At 46.6% G+C, this 19,256-nt stretch overlaps 1 protein-coding gene across 4 annotated transcripts in view; it reads right to left on the reverse strand.

Annotated features, from left to right (window-relative positions):
* Positions 1–19,256, reverse strand: part of MLLT1 (MLLT1 super elongation complex subunit) — a 56,790-nt gene that overhangs the window by 24,188 nt on the left and 13,346 nt on the right. For all 4 annotated transcript variants that reach the window (XM_031437053.2, XM_031437052.2, XM_031437051.2 and 1 more), the window contains exon 3: positions 15,316–15,398. In XM_031437053.2, the coding sequence (XP_031292913.2) occupies positions 15,316–15,398 (83 nt within the window). The remainder of the gene's footprint in view (positions 1–15,315; positions 15,399–19,256) is intronic.

A 19,256-nucleotide genomic window follows, 5' to 3' on the forward strand; every position in this document is an offset into this window, starting at 1 on the left:
ACACGGACATTTCCAAGAAGATGCCTCTGAGAGCGTCTGGCTTGGAAGCTGGCCTTACTTTAAAACAAAACAAAAAGCAAAAAAACCCTTTCTGAATAAAGCCACACATACTTCCCAGTAAAATGTACAAGATGCCCTTTCTGTGACTTCAGCTAATGGCATTTGAGAAAAGTCATGGAAAGTTCGTGATGGTTAGGGCTCATTGTCCAATAATAGCTCACTGTGGGGAGCGGGGCTGGAGGGCAGGGAGGATGTCTACTATTAGCAGAAAACAACCAAAATAAGCTTTTTCGCATTTTCTGTTTCTGACAATCAGGCTGTCTCTTGAAGTCAGCACGCACCCTCGATGGGCTGCTCCTCCTCCTCTGAAGTGTGCTGTTACTGTCGGTGCATCTCACAGCGCAGGGGCAGGGACCACAGGAAGCCACAAGGTCAAGGGCAGCTTCGGGGGAGTTTCTGCACCCACACCCCAAATGGCCCCAGCTGAGGGGCCGGCATTCACTCCCCAGCAAGTGTCCGCAGGGCAAGGAGGGGGCTGCCACCCCGATGTGGACGTGGGAAATGATGGTGCAGGTTTCTTTGCACGCACACAACCTCTCGTCTCCATCCTACGATTAATCCTCTCCTGATCTCACCAATCACTCCAAGCCTGAGACTCAGGACTAGGGGGCCACCAGCTTCAACTTGAAAAGGAAAAAAGTGAGATAGGTCAGCTCCCCGGCACCTGCTCAAGCTGAAACCAAGCCACCAAGCCACACTCTCACACGGACACTTCAGGGCCCCCTGGCTCCTGGACACCAACCCTGCTTTCCCAAGGCATGGACAAGTCCTTCCTGTATGGCGGCCACTGAACTAGCCCCAGGAAAGGTGAGACCAGGTCTGCCTGGTGACGGGGCGCGCTACCACAGAACAATCTGGGACACGCACGAGGCAGGCGCCTTGCCAGGATTCTGAAGCCAAGGCCACAAGATCTCACGGCCAAAGAGGCAGATGAGCCCAGAGGGGTCGGAGGGATCAACACTTCACTGAGGATCTCACAGCACACCCACTTGCTACACACAGGTCTGAGACGTCATTTTATAGAGCACGTGTGATCACACACAGCCCCATTGAACGTCTCCTCCTACCCGTGGCCTCCTTTCTGAACCCAGATGTCCCTGACCTGCAAGCCTCTGCCACTCACCAGGAAGGGTGCCTTCCCGTCCTCTCTGTCCGGCTGACACGGACTGACCCTGAGTCGAGAGTAAGCCTCTCTTCCTAAGGAAAACCTTTCCCGGCACCACCCCCCTTCCAAGGGCAGCCCTGTAGCCCGGGCAGCGGCTGCGCCTCCACTGCAGGGCACTGATGGCTTGCTCTGGTGCTGCCAGCCTTGTCACTGCTTGTTCAGCACCTTGCTCTGCCGGTCTGGGGGCTCCATGAGATGAGGGACCGGATCCACTTGGATCCTCACTGTGTCTAGACTCAGTAAATACCTGCTGCACGAATATATCAATGAAACTGAAGCCAAGAAGGGGGAAAAAACGGGAGAAAAACAATTCCCCCTTCTCACTGTAAATAAATACATTTTTCTAAAAACCCTCAACTGCAAAGAATAAATGAGAATGGCATCCCCTACTAGATACCATCTTCCTACAGGCCATTTCCTTCTGCCTCTTTAAACAGCTGTTTCAGAGCACACTGCCAGTGGGTGGGCTGAAAAAACAAACTCATGGGTTTTTAGATTCCTTTTGCCAAACCCAAAGCACAATCCAGAAATGACAAAAACAATGGTAAACTCAACTGTCAAAATGTAAAACTTTTGCTGGGCAAAAGACACTGTTACGAGAATGGAAAAATTATTGGAAAAAATATTCTCAAATCATACACCGGATAAAGAACTTGTATCCAGAGTATATGAAGAACTATTCAAAATCAAAAGAAAACAAATTAAGATCCCTTCTCTCCCTTCCTTTCCTCTACTTCTCTCCTCCACCATCTCGCCTTCCTCCCTTCCTTTCTTTCCTCTATCCCTTTTTTATCCTTTCTCTTTCTTAAAAATAAATAAAAAGAAAAAGAGAAAGAAAAAGAAAAAGAGAAAGAAAACAACTGACACAACTTTAAAAAAAAAAAGGCAAAAATTCTGAATAGTCACTTTTCCAAAGAAAATAGATGAGTTGCAAATTAAGACAGGAAAGATGCTCAGTGTCATCAGGGAAATGCAAATCAAAACCTAATGAGACACCCTTCACAGCCACCAGCACAGCTATCATCAGAGACAGAAAGTGTGGACCAGGATGCGGAGGAACTGGAACCCCCAGATGTGGCTGGCTGGAATGTAAAACAGTGCAGCCACTGTGGAAAACAGTTTGGCAGTTACTCAAAAAGTTAAACAGAAGATTACTGAAAGACCCAGCAACTCCATCTTTAGGCAAATGCCCAAGAGGAATGAAACACAATGTGCACAAAAACACTTGTACACAAAGTAGCTAATAGGTGGAAACAACCCAAATGCCCTTCAACTGATGAATGGATACACAAGATGCAGTCCAGTCTGAATGGAATATATTGAGACATAAAAAGGAATGAAGCACTGACACCTGCTACAATGTGGACGAACCCTGAAACATTACACTAAATAAAAGCAGCCAGACACAAAAGGCCAGAGTGTATGAATCCACTGATAGGAAACGTCCAGAACAGGCAAATCTGAGAGTGGGTTTGTGGTTGCCAGGGGCTGGAGGAGGGGGAATGGACTACTAAGGGCCGGGGTTTCTTTTTGGAGTAATGGAAATGTTCTAGAATTAGTGGTGACTGATACTAAAAAGCAATGAAATGATACACTTTAAATGGATGAATTACATGGTATTTAAATTGTATCTCAATAAACCTAATTTAAAAAGAAAGAGATACCACTACTCACCCATTAGAAAAGCAAAAAGAAGCAACAGACCTTACCAAGTGCTAGCAAGAACGCAGAGCAGCAAGGAGCCGCCTCTGCTGGTGATGGTGCTCAGCGGCAGCCACCTCAGCCTGCGGTGGGCAGTTTCTTGTGCTGTTAAACACACCTGAACTGTAACACCCAGCAATACCACTCCTGGCTGTTTATGCAAGGGAAAGGAACACACATGCACACAGCAACCTGCCTGCAAGTGTAAAGCAACTTTACCCAGAATCACCAAAAACTAGAAACAACCTAGATATCCTTCAACCAAAAAATGGATAAACAAATGCAGGATTATCCACACAATAAAAAGGAATGAGCTATTCATTCATGCAACAATGTGGATGAATCTTAAGTGCATTTTGCTACAGTGAAAGAAACCAGACACAAAGGGCTACATGTTGTATCGGTCTATTTATATGACATTCTGGAAAAGGCAAAACTGTAAGTATGGAAAACAGATGAGTTTTTTCGAGAGACAGGGTAGGGAGAGGTGCCGACTTCAAAGGGACAGCATGAGGGGACCTGGGGAGGACGGGACTCTCCTCTGCAGTGCTGTCATGATGGATGAGTGACTCTGCCTGTCAAAGACCAGAACAAATTTCACTGAAGACAAACTAAAATGATGATGGTAATAATGACCAGATGAGCGGGGGAAGGGAGCCCAAGAAGGAGCACGGATAAGGACTGATGAAACTGACTGTACTCCAAATGTACAGCCCAGCCACCAACAAAGATGGAGGAAAAGAGCTGCCACAGGTAACCCTGCAGGGCAGCGCTGCACCTGGGTACCGGAACTGCACGCAGACACCGTAAATTCACCTCTCACAGGAATACTGGTTGGAGATTCTAAAACTACTTTCCAGATATACTGAGATTAAACAGGTAACCAAATATACTGCAGGTAAGGCAAGCCATGTTTCTCCCTTCAGAGAAAGAAGTTAAAATAAGAAAGAGGCGGGGGTGCCAGAACGAACTCAGTGGTGCTGGACTGGAGTTGGAGGCACTGCGCAAACTGATGTTTATTTTGATGCATATACAGACAGACAGACACGGGGTAAACACAGGCAGGGGTGGCTAGTATACATGCATATATTTCCCAGATCTGTCATATGAGGGGGCCTAAGAGCAGTGACACCCCAGGAGCAGTGCTCCTAGAGCTTGGTTTTTAAATACCCTTCTCCAATAAAAAGTCAACACCCATTTGTGATAAAAACACTCAACAAAACAGAAGCCATATATGAAAAGCCCACAGCAAACATCACACTCAATTGTGAAAGACTCAAAGTCTTCCCTCTAAAATCAGGAATAAGGCAAGGTGGCCTGTTTTCACCACTTTTATACAACATACAGGAAGTCATACACAGAGCATTAGGGGAAAAAAAAGGTGGAGGGGGGGAGGCATCCAAATTGGAAAGGAAGAAGTAAAATTATCTCTGATGGCAGATGATATAATCTTATATGTAGAAAATCCTACATTACACACACACACACACACCTGTTAGAATAAATGAATTAGCAAAGTTATAAGATATAAAATCAACACACAAAAAAATTAACTGCAAGTCTACACACTAACAATGAACAATGTGAAAAGGAAATTAAGGAAACAATTCCACTTATAATAGCATCGAAAAGAATAAAATAATTCGAGGTTAACCAAGGAAGTAAAGATTTGCACAATGAAAATGTATAAAATATGGTTGAAAGAAATTAAAAACATGAATGAAAAAATATTACAGGTTCATGAATTAAGAAGACTTCATATTGTTAAAATGTCAACACTACCCAAAGTGATCCAGGGATTAATGCAATCTCTATCAAAATTCCACGACTTTTTTTTTTCCAAATAGAAAAATCTACCCCAAAATTCATATGGAATCTCAAGAGACCTCAAATAACCAAAACAATCCTGAAAAGTAAGAATAAACTTGGAAAACTCACACTTCCTGACTTCAAAACTTACTACAGAACAGAATAGAGAGCCCAGAAATAAACCCACGCATTTGTGGTCAATTGATTTACAACAAAGGAGGCAAGAATATTCAATGCAGAAAAGAGAGCCTCTTCAATAAGTGGTGCTAGGAAAACTGAACAGCTACAAGTGAAAGAATGAAATTAGAACATTCTCTAACATCATATACAAAACTAAACTCAAAATGGATTAAAGACCTAAATGTAAGACCGTGAACCATAAAACTCCTAAAGGAAAGCTTAGGCAGAGCTCTTTGATATAAATGTTAGCAATATTTTTTTGGACCTGTCTCCTAAACCAAAGGAAATAAAAGCAAAAATAAACAAGTGAGACCTAATTACTTAAAAGCTTTTGCACAGCAAAGGAAACCATTGACAAAATGAAAAGATAATCCACTGAATAAGAGAAAACATTTGCAGATGACATGACCAATAAGGGATTAATATCCAAAATATATAAACAGCTCATACAACCCAACATCAGGAAAAAAAAAAAAAAAAACTCAGTAAAAAAATGGACAGAAGACCTGAACAGACATTTTCCAAAAGGGACATTCAGATGGCCAACAGTCACATGAAAAGATGCTCAACAATGTTAATCATGAAAGAAATGCAAGTTAAAACCACAATGAGATAGCACTTCACACCTCTAAATGGGCTCAGAATAGCTATCGTCAAAAAAAAAAACAAACAAAAAAAAACCACAAATAACAAATGCCGGCAAACATACAGAGAAAACGGAACCCTTGTACACTGTTGGTGGGGATGTAAACTGCTGCAGCCACTGTGGAAAACAGTAAGAAGGTTCCTCTAAAATACTAAAAATAGAACTACTGTATGACCCAGCAATTCCATCCTGGATATATAACTGAAAAAAAAAGAAACAAAAACCACGTATTTGAAAAGATACATGCACCCCAATGCTTGCGTAAATAACGTAAAGCATTATTTACAATTGCCAAGATATGGAAGCAACCTAAGTAATCATCAACAAAGGAATGGATAAAGAAAATGTGGTGTACACACACACACACACACACACACACACACACACACACACACACACACTGGAATACTACTCAACCATAAAAAGAACAAAAGTTTGTTATTTAGGACAACATGGATGGACTTGGAGAGTACTACGCTAAGTGAAATAAGTCAGAGAAAGACAAACACAGTTAAGATATGTGGAATCTAAAAAATAAAACAAACCAGTGAACAAAACAAAAAGGAAACAGAATCACAGATATTGAGAACAAACTAGCAGTAACCACTGGGAAAAGGGAAGGGGGGGCAAGATAGGTGTAGGGGATTAAGAGGTACAAACTATTATGTGTAATAAGTGACAAGGATATATTGTATAGCACAAGGAACATAGCCAATATTTTAAATAGAGTATTACCTTTAAAAATTATGATCACTATGTTGTACACTTGTAACATATAATATTGTACACCAACTATACTTGAATTTTTTTAAAAAATTAAAAACTTATTACAAAGCTATGGTAATTAAAACAGTGTGAAACTGGGCATAAAGATAGATATACAGACCAATGGAAAAGACAAGAAAGTCCAGAAATAAACCCTCATATACATGGTCAGATAATTTTCAACAAGGGCATCAAGGTCATTCAATAGGAAAAGGACAATCTTCTCAACAAATGGTACTGAGAAAAGTGGATATCCACATCCTAAAGAATGAAACTTGACCCTTACCTAATATCATATCCAAAAATTAACTCCAAAGGGATGAAACACCTAAATATAAGAGCCAAACCTATAAAATTCTTAGAAGAAAAGATACGGCAAAAGCTTCACAACACTTGGTTTGATAATGATTTCTTGGATATGACACCAAATGTGCAGGCAAGAAAAGGAAAAATAGACACATTGGACTTCATGAAAATTCATAACTTTTATGCATCAAAGTACATGACCAACATAGTAAAAAGGCAACACACAGAATGGGAGAAAATATTTACAAATCAGGTATCTGATAAGGAATTAATACCCAAAATATATAGAGAACTCCTAAAACTCAACAACAAAACCCAATTCAAAAACAGGCAAAGGACTCAAATAGATATTTTCCTAAAGAAGGTATACAAATACCCAACAGGCACATTAGAAGACACTCAACATCACTAATCATTAGAGAAATCAAATCCAAATCATAAGGAGACACCACCTCAAACTCTTTATTATGGATACTATCCAAAAAAGGAGAAAGCAACAGGTGTTGACAAGGAGATGGAGAAACCAGAACCCTTGGGTGGTGAGAATATAAAATGGTCCAGCTGCTGTGGAAAACAGCTTTGTGGGTCCTGAAAAAAATTAAAATAGATTTACTATATAATCCAGCAATTCTACTTCTGGGTATATATCCCAAAGAATTGAAAGCAGGGTCTCAAGGAGATATTTGCACACTCATATTCATAGTAGCATTATCCTCAGTAGCTAAAACGTGGAGGCAACCCAAGTGCCCGTAGATGGATAAATGGATAAGCAAAATGTGGTCTATCCATACAACAGAATATTGTTCAGACTTAAAAAGGAATGAAACACTGACATACACTACAACGTGGATGAACCTTGAAAACATTATGCTCAGTGAAGTAAGCCTAATACAAAGGACAAATATTGTATGGTTCTACTTACATGTGATATCTGTAATAGACAAGTTCATACAGACAGAAAGCTGAATAAGGGGCACCAGGGGTTGAGGGCAGGAGAGATTATTATTTAATTGGTACAGTTTTACTTGGGATAAACAAAAAGTTCTGGAAACAGATAGTAGTGATGGTTGCACAACATTGTGCATATTCTTAATGCCACTAAATTGTACGTTTTGAAATGGCTAAAATGATAAATATGTTAGACACACATATACAGCACAAACTACAAATGACAAAATCAATAAACTGAACTTCATCAAAATCAGGACACTAAGCTGACTCTGTGCAGGACACTAAGAGATTAAGAGATTGAAAAGACAAGCCATAGATGAAGAAAATATCTACAAAGTGAAGGTGTTATAAAAGACTGATATCCAGAAACATAGAGAACTCTTAAAAACTCAATAATAAGAAAACAGACATCTCAAATTTGAAAAAATGGCCACTTTGAACAGGAACCTCATCAAAGAAGTTAGAAAGGCAAATAAGCATATGAAAACATGCTCAAAGCCGTAAGTCATTAGGGAAAAGTCCAGAATCAGATGGTTTCACTGGTAAACTCTACCAAATATTCAAAGAATTAACACACATTCTACTCAAACTCTTCCAAAAACAGGAGAGGAAAGAATACTTCCTAACACATTCTATGAAACCAGTATTATCCTGATACCAAAACCAGACAAAAATACCACAAGAAAACAAATTACAGACCAAATTCCTTGTGAATATAATATTCTCAAAAATATACTAGCAAACCAAATCCAATAGCACATATAAAAGATTACACATATAACCAAGTGGGATTTGTCCCAGGAATACAAGGATGGTTCAACCAATGTAATACACCACATTAATAAAATAAAGGGGGAAAACCCACATGATTATCTCAACAGAGGCAGAAAAAGTGTTTAAAGAAATGTAATACCCTTTTATTAAAAAATTCAGTAAACTAGGGATAAAAGAGGACTTCCTTAACCTGATAAAGGGCATTTATGAAAAACTCACTGCTAACATCATACTCAGTGGTAAAAGACTGAAAAATTTTCCCTAAGATCAGGAACAAGACAGGAAAGACTACCTTCATCATTACTATTCAACATTGTACTGAAGTCCTAGCCAGAGCAATGAGGCAAGAAAAAGAAAAAAAAAAAAAAAAAAAGGGCATCCAAATTGGAAAGAAAAAAAGTAAATTATCTCCATTTGCAGATGATATCTTTAATGTAGAAAATCCCCAAAAACCCATAAAAAATTACTAAAGATAATAAACAGATTCAGTAAAGGTGCAGGTACAAGATCAACACACACACAAATCAGTTATGTTCCTATATACCAGCAATGAACATTCTGAAAGGAAATTAAGAAAACAATTCCACTCACAGCAGCATGCAACAGAATAAAATACATGGGAATAAATTTAGCTAAGAAAGTAAAAGACTTCTACGCTGAAAAATACAAAACACTTCTGAAAGAAATTAAAGAAGACCTAATTAAGTGGAAAGGCATCCGTGTTCATGGGTTGGAAGATTTCAATATTGTTAAGATGGTTAGTATCTCCAAAGTACTTACAGATTCAACGCAGTCCCTACCAAAATTCCAGTGGCCTTTGGCAAATATAGAAAAGTCAAACATCAAATTCATATGTAATCCCAAGAGGACTACAACAACCAAAACTATGTTAAAAAACAAATAAATCCCCCCACAAAGTTGGAGGACTCAAATCTCCTGATTTCAAAACTTCCTACAAAACGACAGTAATCAATACAGTATGGTACTAGTATAAAAATAGACATAAAGACCAATGGAATAGAACAGAGATAGTCCAGGGGGCGGGGGGTGGGAAGGGACAGACTGAGATTTCAAAATGTAGAATAGATAAACAAGATTATACTGTATAGCACAGGGAAATATATACAAGAGCTTGTGGTAGCTCACAGCGCAAAAAAAAATGTGACAATGAATATATGTATGTTCATGTATAATTGAAACATTGTGCTCTAAACTGAGATTTGACACAACATTGTAAAATGACTATTACTCAATAAAAAAAAAAGTTAAAAAAAAAAAAAGAACTGAGATAGTCCAGAAATAAAACCAAATATCTGTGGCCAACTGATTTTCAATAAAGGTGCTAAAACCACTCAATAGGGAAAGAACAGTCTCCTCAATAAATGGTGCTGGGACAACTGAACAATCACACGCAGAAGAATGAAGTTAGACCCTGCCTCAGCCCACGTAACAAAAATTAACTCAAAATGGATCACCTATCTAAATACAAGAACTAAAACTATAAAACTAGTACAAGTAAACATAGGAGTAAATCTTCATGATCTCAGATTTGGCAACTGAGTCTGAGATTTGACACCACAAGTGTAACAGAAGAAAAAAAAAAAGATAAACTGAACTTTATAAACATTAAAATAAACTTTCATGCATCAGAGGATATTACTGGAATATAATAAAGCAGCCCCCAGGAGGGGGAAAATATTTGCGTGTCACACATCTGGTAAGAGTTTAATACCTAGAATACATTAAAAACTCTTACAACTCAACAACTAAAAGACAAAAACTCAATTAAAAAATGGGCAAAAGAGGTATACAGCCATTTCTCCAAAGAAGATATATAAATGGCCAACAGCACGTGAGATGTTCAGCATCACTGATCATCAAGGAAATGCAAATCTAAACCTCAGTGGGACACCACCTCACACCCACTAGGATGGCTATAGCAAAACAAAGAGCGATGGAAAGCGACAAGCACTGATTAGGATGGAGAGACAGGAACCCTCCTATGTTGCTGGCGGGAATATAAAATGCTACAGCCAATGCAGAAAACAGTTTGGCAGATCCTCGGAAAAGTTAAACACCGAATTACCACATGACCCAGCAATTCCACTCCTAGGCATATACCCCAAAGAACTGAAGGCAGGAACTCAAACACACATGTCCAAGCACATTCTCAGCAGCAGGGGTCATGGCAGCAAGGAGATAGAAACAGCCCAGATGTCTGCCAAGAGAGAAACAGGTACATGGGCTGTGGTCCAGCTGGTCGTCACTACTTGCACATTCCATGTTTTCATCTTCCTCTATTCACTAAAATTCACTTATAAACCCCAAATCAGTACTTGTGGCTCTCACATCCACTCGCAGACACATGTGGAGTTGTGAAAGGCGAGCTGCCCGCACCCTCGTCTCCAGCTGCTCGGCCTTCTTGTGCGATTCTCACACTAAACAGATGTCCTCCTCCCAGTGCCATTTTTACCGAATGTTTGTGCTTCTGCTATCTGAAATGGCCCCAAGCCCAGGGTTGAAATGCTGTCCAGGGTTCTTAAGTGCAAGAAGGCTGTGATGTGCTTTACAAAGAAAACACGTCCATTAGACAAGCTTTGTTCAGGCATGAATGATGGTGCTGTTGGCTGTGAGCTCAATGTTAATGAATCAACAATGTACAGTAAATAAGGAGTCTTCAAACAGAAGCACCCATGAAACAAAATTATGTATCACTGATTGACAAAAATGTGCCCCGCGGCTTGCGGGAACTTAACCCGTTAGTCCCCTTGTAGCAATGGTTCAGTCTCCACTAATTCAATGTTCAGGGTGACCCGACAGAACATAACTATTTCAGGTAACGAGAACTGACTGCACGTCGTGTATGTCTTCACACAATGGAGCATCTCATTCAGCCATAAAAAAGGAGTGAAGCACTGATACTCACCACAACGTGGATGAACTTTGAAAACATATGCTAAGTGAATGCAGTCAGACACAAAGGGACACATATTGGATGATTCTTTTTGTATGAAATGTCTAAATTCATAGAAAGCAGATTAGAGGTTGCCAGAAGATGGGGGGGAGGGGATGAAAAATCTGAAAGGAGAGCGCTGACATTAGGAATGCACTAAATGTCACTGAACTGTACACCAAAATGCTTCATTATACGTTATATGAATTTCACCTTAATAAAAATTTTATTTCACAATTGTGGTATCATAGAAAGAACTTGGCCTTTGTTCCGAATTCCTGGCACAGATCTCCTAAAACCCCTGGAACTTCCTGAGTGAAGGGGTGGTGGGAGCGCCTTTTGTTCTAATGGGGCAACTTTTGGCCTCCAGACAGCCTCAGGATGGGGCTGGTACCCAGAAAGACACAGTCTTGATTAAAAGTTCGGAACTTTCATCCCGCTCCTGACCTCCCACCTCTTGGTGGGGGAGGGGTGCTAGAGATTGACTTGATCAACAGTGGCCAATGATTTGACCATGTTGACATAATGAAGCCTCCATAAGACATGTGAACACAGAGTTTGGAGAGCTTCAGAGCACGTGAGTACGGAGGTGCCGAGAGGAGCGGGCATGGGAGCTCCACCCACCCCATGCCACATCCCCTGCACCTCTCCCACCTGGCTGTCTGAATTGTATCCCATACAACAAACTCATAACAGTAACTAAGTGCTTATCAGAGTTTTGTGAGTTGTTCTAGCAAATTATGGAACCTGAGGGGGGCGTGGGAATCCCTGATTCACAGCCGGGCTGTCAGAGGTGCAGGAAGCCCAGACTTGTGACTGTCGTCTGAACGGGGGACAGACCCGTGGGGCTGAGCCCTTAACCTGTAGGGCCTGCGCTGACTCGAGCAGCTGGTGGCAGAACTGAACTGAACCCCTGGACACCCCGACAGCACGTGCAGAATCAGAGCCAGAGGAGCGGTGTCGGGAAAGACACTGCGCGCCCGGCGTCAGCAGCGGTGTGAGTGAAGAGCCCCACGACACACGGCTTTTACCTTTACAGTCAGACGACCCTCCTTCTCCGCACTTTCTTTCTCCTCTAGGGGAAAGGAGTGACTTATCTGTAGAGGCACATCCTGCCAGCAGGCCAAACAGGATGTGGCCTCAGATAAGTTCCAGCACCAAACACCACGTGAAACAGAACCTCTTCATTTCACAACCAGCACTACATCCAGAGTCAAGTGTGGCTAAAAATGCCTCACGCTCACACAAGAAAACATCCCGCATCTGAGAAAGCGCCCTTTCTGCCCTGGGTACAGCCTGGACCCCCCAGGCCCAAGGGCCGCACAGGCCGCTGGCTGCACTGACCCCGCTCACCCAACTCGCTGGGACAAGGCAACACCACGTCAGCGGTGACAACAACAAACACGCGCAGGAAACGCTCACTCCGGGCCGGGCGCTAGGCCCCGTCTCTCCCAATCTTCCCACAGGCCCTGAGCAGCAGATGCGACGAGGCACCCTTCTGGTGGACAGAGGAACCGGGGCCCAGAGAAGAGACCTAGCCACAGTCGCTTCCCCTCTGCTCACCATGGCAAAGCTCAACTCACCTCCCCAACAGGTGAAAAGCTGTGGCTAAACCCCCGCCGGAGCCCTTCCCTACATCAGGGCAGAAAAGTCATCAGCAGATTGGCTCATGTTGGCCCCAGTTCACACGGCATCCCACACATGGAGGAGCTGCTTCCGTAGTGACCCAGTACTCAAGGGTACCTGTGTGACCATCACAGAACTTCCACAGGGACCCACGTTCAGACAACATTTGTAGAAGAACATGATACATAAAATAATACTGTCCCTGTCACCCAGAAGCAAGCAAAACCCAGAATCCACGAATGGCTGTCATTCTGGGTCATGGCTGTCTGGGGTATTTAAGCAATGGGCACACGTGAGCACATGTGAACACAAGTGAACACACGCTCTGCTGGCTCAAATCCCAGCTCCGCCAATCATGTGCAGCCTTGGCCAGGTGACTGGGGACCCAGGAGCTCCTTCGTCCAGACGAGTGATCACCGTCCTTTGGGACCTGTCTGGGCACTAAGAAAGCACCTGCTTGGCAGAGTGCCTGGCACCTCACAGGACCTTGATGGGACCCACACCCCTGCACCTTTCCGTGGCGGCCTCGCCTCCCGGGCTCTCGGTGCTGGGCTGCCCTCTACAGCCCTGAGGGCAACACCACCAGGAACAGAGAACACGGGTAATAGGATGCGGGCACACGAGAGCAGATGGCGTCTGCCCCGAGAGGAAGAACGTGGCAGTCCAGCTCATGCGGCGCGGTAGCCCCAGCAGACGGAAGCAGCAGCCACGCACGGTGGCCAAGCATGCTCTTCAGGTGGCCTTACTGTCTCCCCAGCCACCCACGGGGACTCCGCCATCACCCCATTCACACGGTCCCCCATGGGAGCTGGAGAGGCCAGTGCACACCTGCCCCGGGACTCGCCCCAGCCCCGGTCCTACCTCCACGGTGCACACACCCTTCCCCCACCCCCAGAGCACCCAGAGGCCCGCCTGGCCTTGCCGCCCCCAGCACGACTTCTGATGCCCGCCCCTGCCCCGTTCCAGGCACAGCACCCCCCGCTGAGGAGATGGAGCCTGGGACCATGCAGACAGGCCGGGCTCTCCTCCCAGCACTGGCCAGGCACCGGGACTCTCAGGTCCTGATGCCCGGAAAGCTGCGGGGTTGACCCTCAGGCCCCACAGCCAAATACCACTGAGTGGCACCAGCTAAAATGTTACTTGATGCCCAGGGGGCCACACACCTGAGCTCCACTCCCAAAGGCCCCTGACGCCGGCAGTGGTTCTCAGAACTGAGAATAAACAAGGGACTCATAAAGTGGGCAGTGGCCCTGCGGGCCTCCCGGAAGACATCGCTCCTGAAAGACGTCGCTCCTGAAAGACGGCAGAGCTGCCTGTAGTCAGTCTAGCCGGATGAGAGCACCCCACCGGGGCCAAGCCACCTGGGAGCCAGGAAAGGTCACCACTGGCCTCATGGTGGCACCTGGGAGGAGGAGCAGAGGCAGGTTGCCAGGAAGGCAATTTTTAAATGTTAGTTATTGGGCTTAAAAGAAAAAAAAAGCTGTAGTCTGACTGTGTCCCCACCAATTTGTATGTCGACTCCTACGCCCCCAAGTGATGGTGCTGGGAAGTGATCTGGTCGTGAGAACGGAGCCCTCAGGAACGGGGTTAGTGCTTTCAGAAAAAAAGAGTGCACGGACCTCTCACCACCTCCCCACGTGAGGGCACAGCGAGAAGGCAACAGCCCTGAGGCGGCCCGCACCCGCCCGTGACCCAGGGTCGGGGCCGGCCTCCCGAGCCCTGGGCTTTGAGTGCTGATTGTTTCTGAGCCGCCCAGCTGGTGCTGTTTTGTCACAGCAGCCTGAGCGAAGACTATTCCTACTTTTTTTTCACCATAAATGTTCAGAAAATATATATGGAGAGAAATGTGATCCCACCACCCAGATTACCTTTGTTACTGTCTTTTATATATATAATTCCTCTTTTCTACAAATAATATACATGTAACTTGCTTTTTTCACTCAACCACACTAAAAACTCTTCTCCCCAAGGGCATCAAAGATTCCGTTCAGAAGACGCATAAACGCACCTGCTGTTGGACCCCTAGGCAAGCCCCAGACCTTCGCCTCTCTCCCCTCGTGGTGGCCACCCCTCTAGGGCCATCCACTGACTCTGGCCCTGACACAGCATGTGGAGGCTGAGCCAGGGACCGTGCTACCGTCAGGACAACTAATGCGGACATGGCCAGCCCAGTGCTCCTGGAGAGGCCCCGCTCACGTACACCCCCACCTGCCGCCACCACATGCCCCCCTTTTTCCAGCCCCCCGCCACCACAGGAGAGATGGATGCAACGCAATGTCTTTGCTACAGATTCCAACATCTGCCCATCACCCATGCCCCGCCGGCCCCGCTGCCTCTCGTGGACTGTGCGTCCTCCTTGCTGCTACTCCGGCACCCTACCTTGTTTTTGAAGTAGACCTCGATGGGCATGATGAAGCCAGCGTAGCCTGACTCCTCCACTTTGTACGGGGGCTCCTTGCACACTAGAAAGAAAGGGAAAGTGCACCGTCAGTGACTGGCAGCAGCAAGCACCTGCCCTCCTTGCCTTCTCTCTGGGGCCGAGCTGGCTGGTCCAGAGGCCAGCTCCCGGGAGCAGAAATCTCAGGCCCCATCCCATGTCAAAGGGGTCACAGGGGATAGAAGGAGCTGAGCAGGAGAAAGGTGACCCCGCCATGCCACAGTGGGAGAGCAGGAAGGGGAGTGAGAGCAGCTGAGCTAGAGCTGCCAGAGCCGACGGCTGCACCAGTCCAAAAGATTCACGGCAGTGAGCAAGGCCTGGGTCAGGTGCCAGGCCTGGGGCCCTGGCCTGCCAGCAGGGCAGCGCACTCTGCTGCACCCACCTCCTTCCATCGTCCACTCAAACACTGAGATTGAGGCCCCGGCTGGGGTCAGGGACACGACCCTGAAAGATGAAGACAGAGATTCCCCGGTCTCAGCTGGGGCTCGCCTGGGTTCCACCTTAGCACCTAGCAAAAGCATTCCCAAGTGACAAGAACAGACTCGTTAACCCCAGAAATTTAAAAATAAGAAAAAAAAAGAGGAAGAAAGAAGGGAAAAAAAGAAAGAGACTAAGAGGAACAGTAAAATACAGGTTACAGTAACCTCCTGCAGTCTCACACTCCAGGATGAACTGTCACTGTTTTGACACGTATGCTGATGTCAGTAACGTGAAAATACTGTCCTCCCACTTATAAGAAAAAAATCAGAACAGTACAGATCAAATCCCCCCCGTCCCCCGCTGCTCCCTCTCCAGAGGCAACCGCTTCTGGGAGACAGGAAAACATCCTGCCAACTGTTAAAACCTTTACACACATCTTACTACACAGGCAATTCTTAAGTGGGCCAGAAATTGCTGGAAAATAATGCATGGAATATAATGAAATGTGACTTTTTAAAAATTAAAATCTTGTAAGATTTAAAAAGAAACTTCAAATATCATAAACCTCAAATATCTCACATATCTATGCAAACAAAACTGGAGCGGAGGGTGAGTTTAGAATAACTAGAGACCCTCAAGGCCAGTGCTGGCTGGAAGCCTCACGCAGGACCCCAGGCTGCAAACCGCAGAGTGGGGGGGACTTGAGCTCAGGCTCCTGGAGCCCCCACTGGCCCCACAGACAGGAGCTGCAGGGACAGACACGGGTGTGAGCCAGCTATGGCTCCAGGAACCTCCCCTCAGGGCCCCCTCTGGCCACCTGCCTCCAGCCAGGCTCCAGCCCCCTCCCCGCCTCCGGCGGGGCTGTCCCAGCTCCAGGCCCCCGCCGCGGGGAAAGCTCCCAAGGACAGGGCCTTGCACGTGGCTGGGGTTCGAGGCTTGCTCAACTGGACTGACTTCCCCACCAGGGGAAACAACCACGGGCCTGACTGAAGCACAGCCTCCTGGGGGCCAGCAGTGACCCCGGCTGAGCACCATCACCTGACCTCCCGATCTACATGTGAATCACTGTTGCTACCAAACCCAGCAATGACTGCATTCAGTCATTCACCCCTCCGAGACCCACATCTGACAGTGTCAGGTGCTCGATGATGACAAAGGCCAAGGGGACACCTCCAGTCCCCAGGAGTAAGCTCCGTCACCCTCAGTCTGACCAACAGCCCACCTGAAGTAAGGCGTGGCCCTGCCTGTTAGACCACAGGAGGTTGTCCAGGCAACCTGGAGACACCATGGGGGGTGACCTCAGCCCCAAATCTCTATTCTAGTCAGTCTCCTGCTCCTCAGACATCCTCCCATGGGTGCTGGATGGGCACCTCAGATGCAGTCCCCCCAAACTGCCTCTTCATTCCCTTTTAAATCTGCACCTCCCCAGTGTCCCTCAGCTCTGGACCCAGGCTGCCCACCAATCACCCGAGGTCCCCAGGACACCTCAGTTCCTCCCTCTCCTGCAGCTTGCTGTCCCCAGCACCATAAAGTCTTCCTCTAAACATCTCTGGACCACACCTCCACCCGGCGCCTGTGCCTCCGCTCCAGGCCAGGCGCCGTGCCTCTCACGGGGGTCTCTGCCCAGCACCTCACCAGCTGGCCTGCTTCAGGCTCACTTGAGGCATCTTCTGCAGGCAGGATTGTTCTGAATCACAAATCCATGCCTCCTGATGGCTCCCCACTGCCCTCAGGACCGACTTCCAGCCCACTGAGGGGGCCTGCAAGTGCTCCATCACCTCCAGCCCCATCTCTTAACCGCCCAGCCTCAGGTCCTAAAACCCAGCCACACTCTCAGATCGCAGATCACCTCCTCCGGGGACCTGTCTCTGAGCAGCAGCCCCTGCTCTGGGCACCCCCTCGCCCCCCACGCATCCTGCATGTCTCACTCACAGGACTTCTCCTGCTCACTGTGTCCATCTTCCTCAATCCTTCCTAAGCTCCTTCTCATTTAGTGTGACCTCCCCAGGGCCAGGACCAGGGCCAGACCTCTTGGAGACATTCAACAAACAGCTGTCAAATACTGCTGAGAGGGCCACATGTCATGCCTCTGTCAGGTCCTCTACTGAAGTCAGAGGCAGGTCCAGGAACAAGAAGTAATCTGGACAGGGAGGCCGGGTCATGGCCCATCTCTCCCCGAGTCTCTTGATCCTCTCTGAGCAGACTGAGCAAGGGGGTCTCTCCCGCTGCATGAACGCTTTCCCCAACCCCACCAACTGTGAGCGCACTGCAGTCTGCCCTCTGTGTCCAGACTCAGCGCGAGGCCACACACCCAGCGGGCACCTGAATACTTGCTGAACAAATCTGCACATGGGAAGAGGAGTAGAAGCAGAGCAGGGAGGAAGGGCAGCCTGAGCTCACTGCACAACCCCCAACAGAGGGCGCAGGCGAGGGGGCGCCAGGGGGCTTGCCCGCACACCCCACCCCTGCACCCATCTCCTCCCCACCCACTCTCAGTCTAAATCCCTCAGCCATTAAGGCCCGCATCGGGGCCCACCTCCTGAAAAGAAAGGACCTGGTTTCCCTGGACTCTGACCTCTGGTCACTTACACCCGCTGAGGGCAGTTATCTTTCCAAGCATACGTGTCACCTCTGACCTTGATCACTCTGACAACAAACCCCTTCAAGGAAGGGACTCTACTGAGCGTTTCTCAATCTCTCTGAAGGCTTATCACACGACAGGCATTCCAAGACTGAAAAACATCTCATCCTTTCAGAGATGGGACAGAGGACAGGCTTCCAGACGTGGGAGACTGAGCAGATGCACTGGCCTGCTGTCCCCCCTCAGGGCCCACGGAAACCAAAGTGATCCCAATACGATACAAGATAACCAGCAGAGTAAAGAGGGGAGGGAGGTGATGTGAGCAGCCAAGAAATTTCTAGAAGGCAGAAGTAAGTGAGAGTGTGCCGGGCAAGGAACAGGAAGAGGAGGCGGCGGCACAGGTGCCGCAGGGCAGGCGGGAGCCTGGCCGGAGCCAGAGCCCCGGCAGGTGGGGGCTGTGGCATCCACAGGCCCCGTGGAGGGTGGCGTGGGGCTGGGAGAGGAAGACGGGGGTGACTAGTGGCGGGAACAACAGTCCTGGGGGTCCCTCCCGTCATCGCCCCCACCCTGGCACAGGCCGTTTCATCCTTCCTCTGGGAAATACAGATGGTTCCATGTCTTGCGAGAAAAGTCAACCATCTAGAGGAGGCGAAACCTTATCATGTAAAAACTGGACCCCAGAGTAAAGCCCTCCTCATTCAGGAAGTTTGGAGGCCGACCTCCCTAACCAGAAGCCCACTGGTAAACAGAACCCATCCTGCCCTAAACAGAGCACTCGATATGCAATCCCACCTGGAGGAAAGAGACCACAAGAGAACTTGGGAAAAAGAACGAAAAATAGAGCCAATGTCCTCAAATTCAACATGCCCAACAAATGAAAAC

Source organism: Camelus dromedarius, chromosome 27 (assembly GCF_036321535.1).
Source record: "Camelus dromedarius isolate mCamDro1 chromosome 27, mCamDro1.pat, whole genome shotgun sequence".
NCBI lineage: Eukaryota > Metazoa > Chordata > Mammalia > Artiodactyla > Camelidae > Camelus > Camelus dromedarius.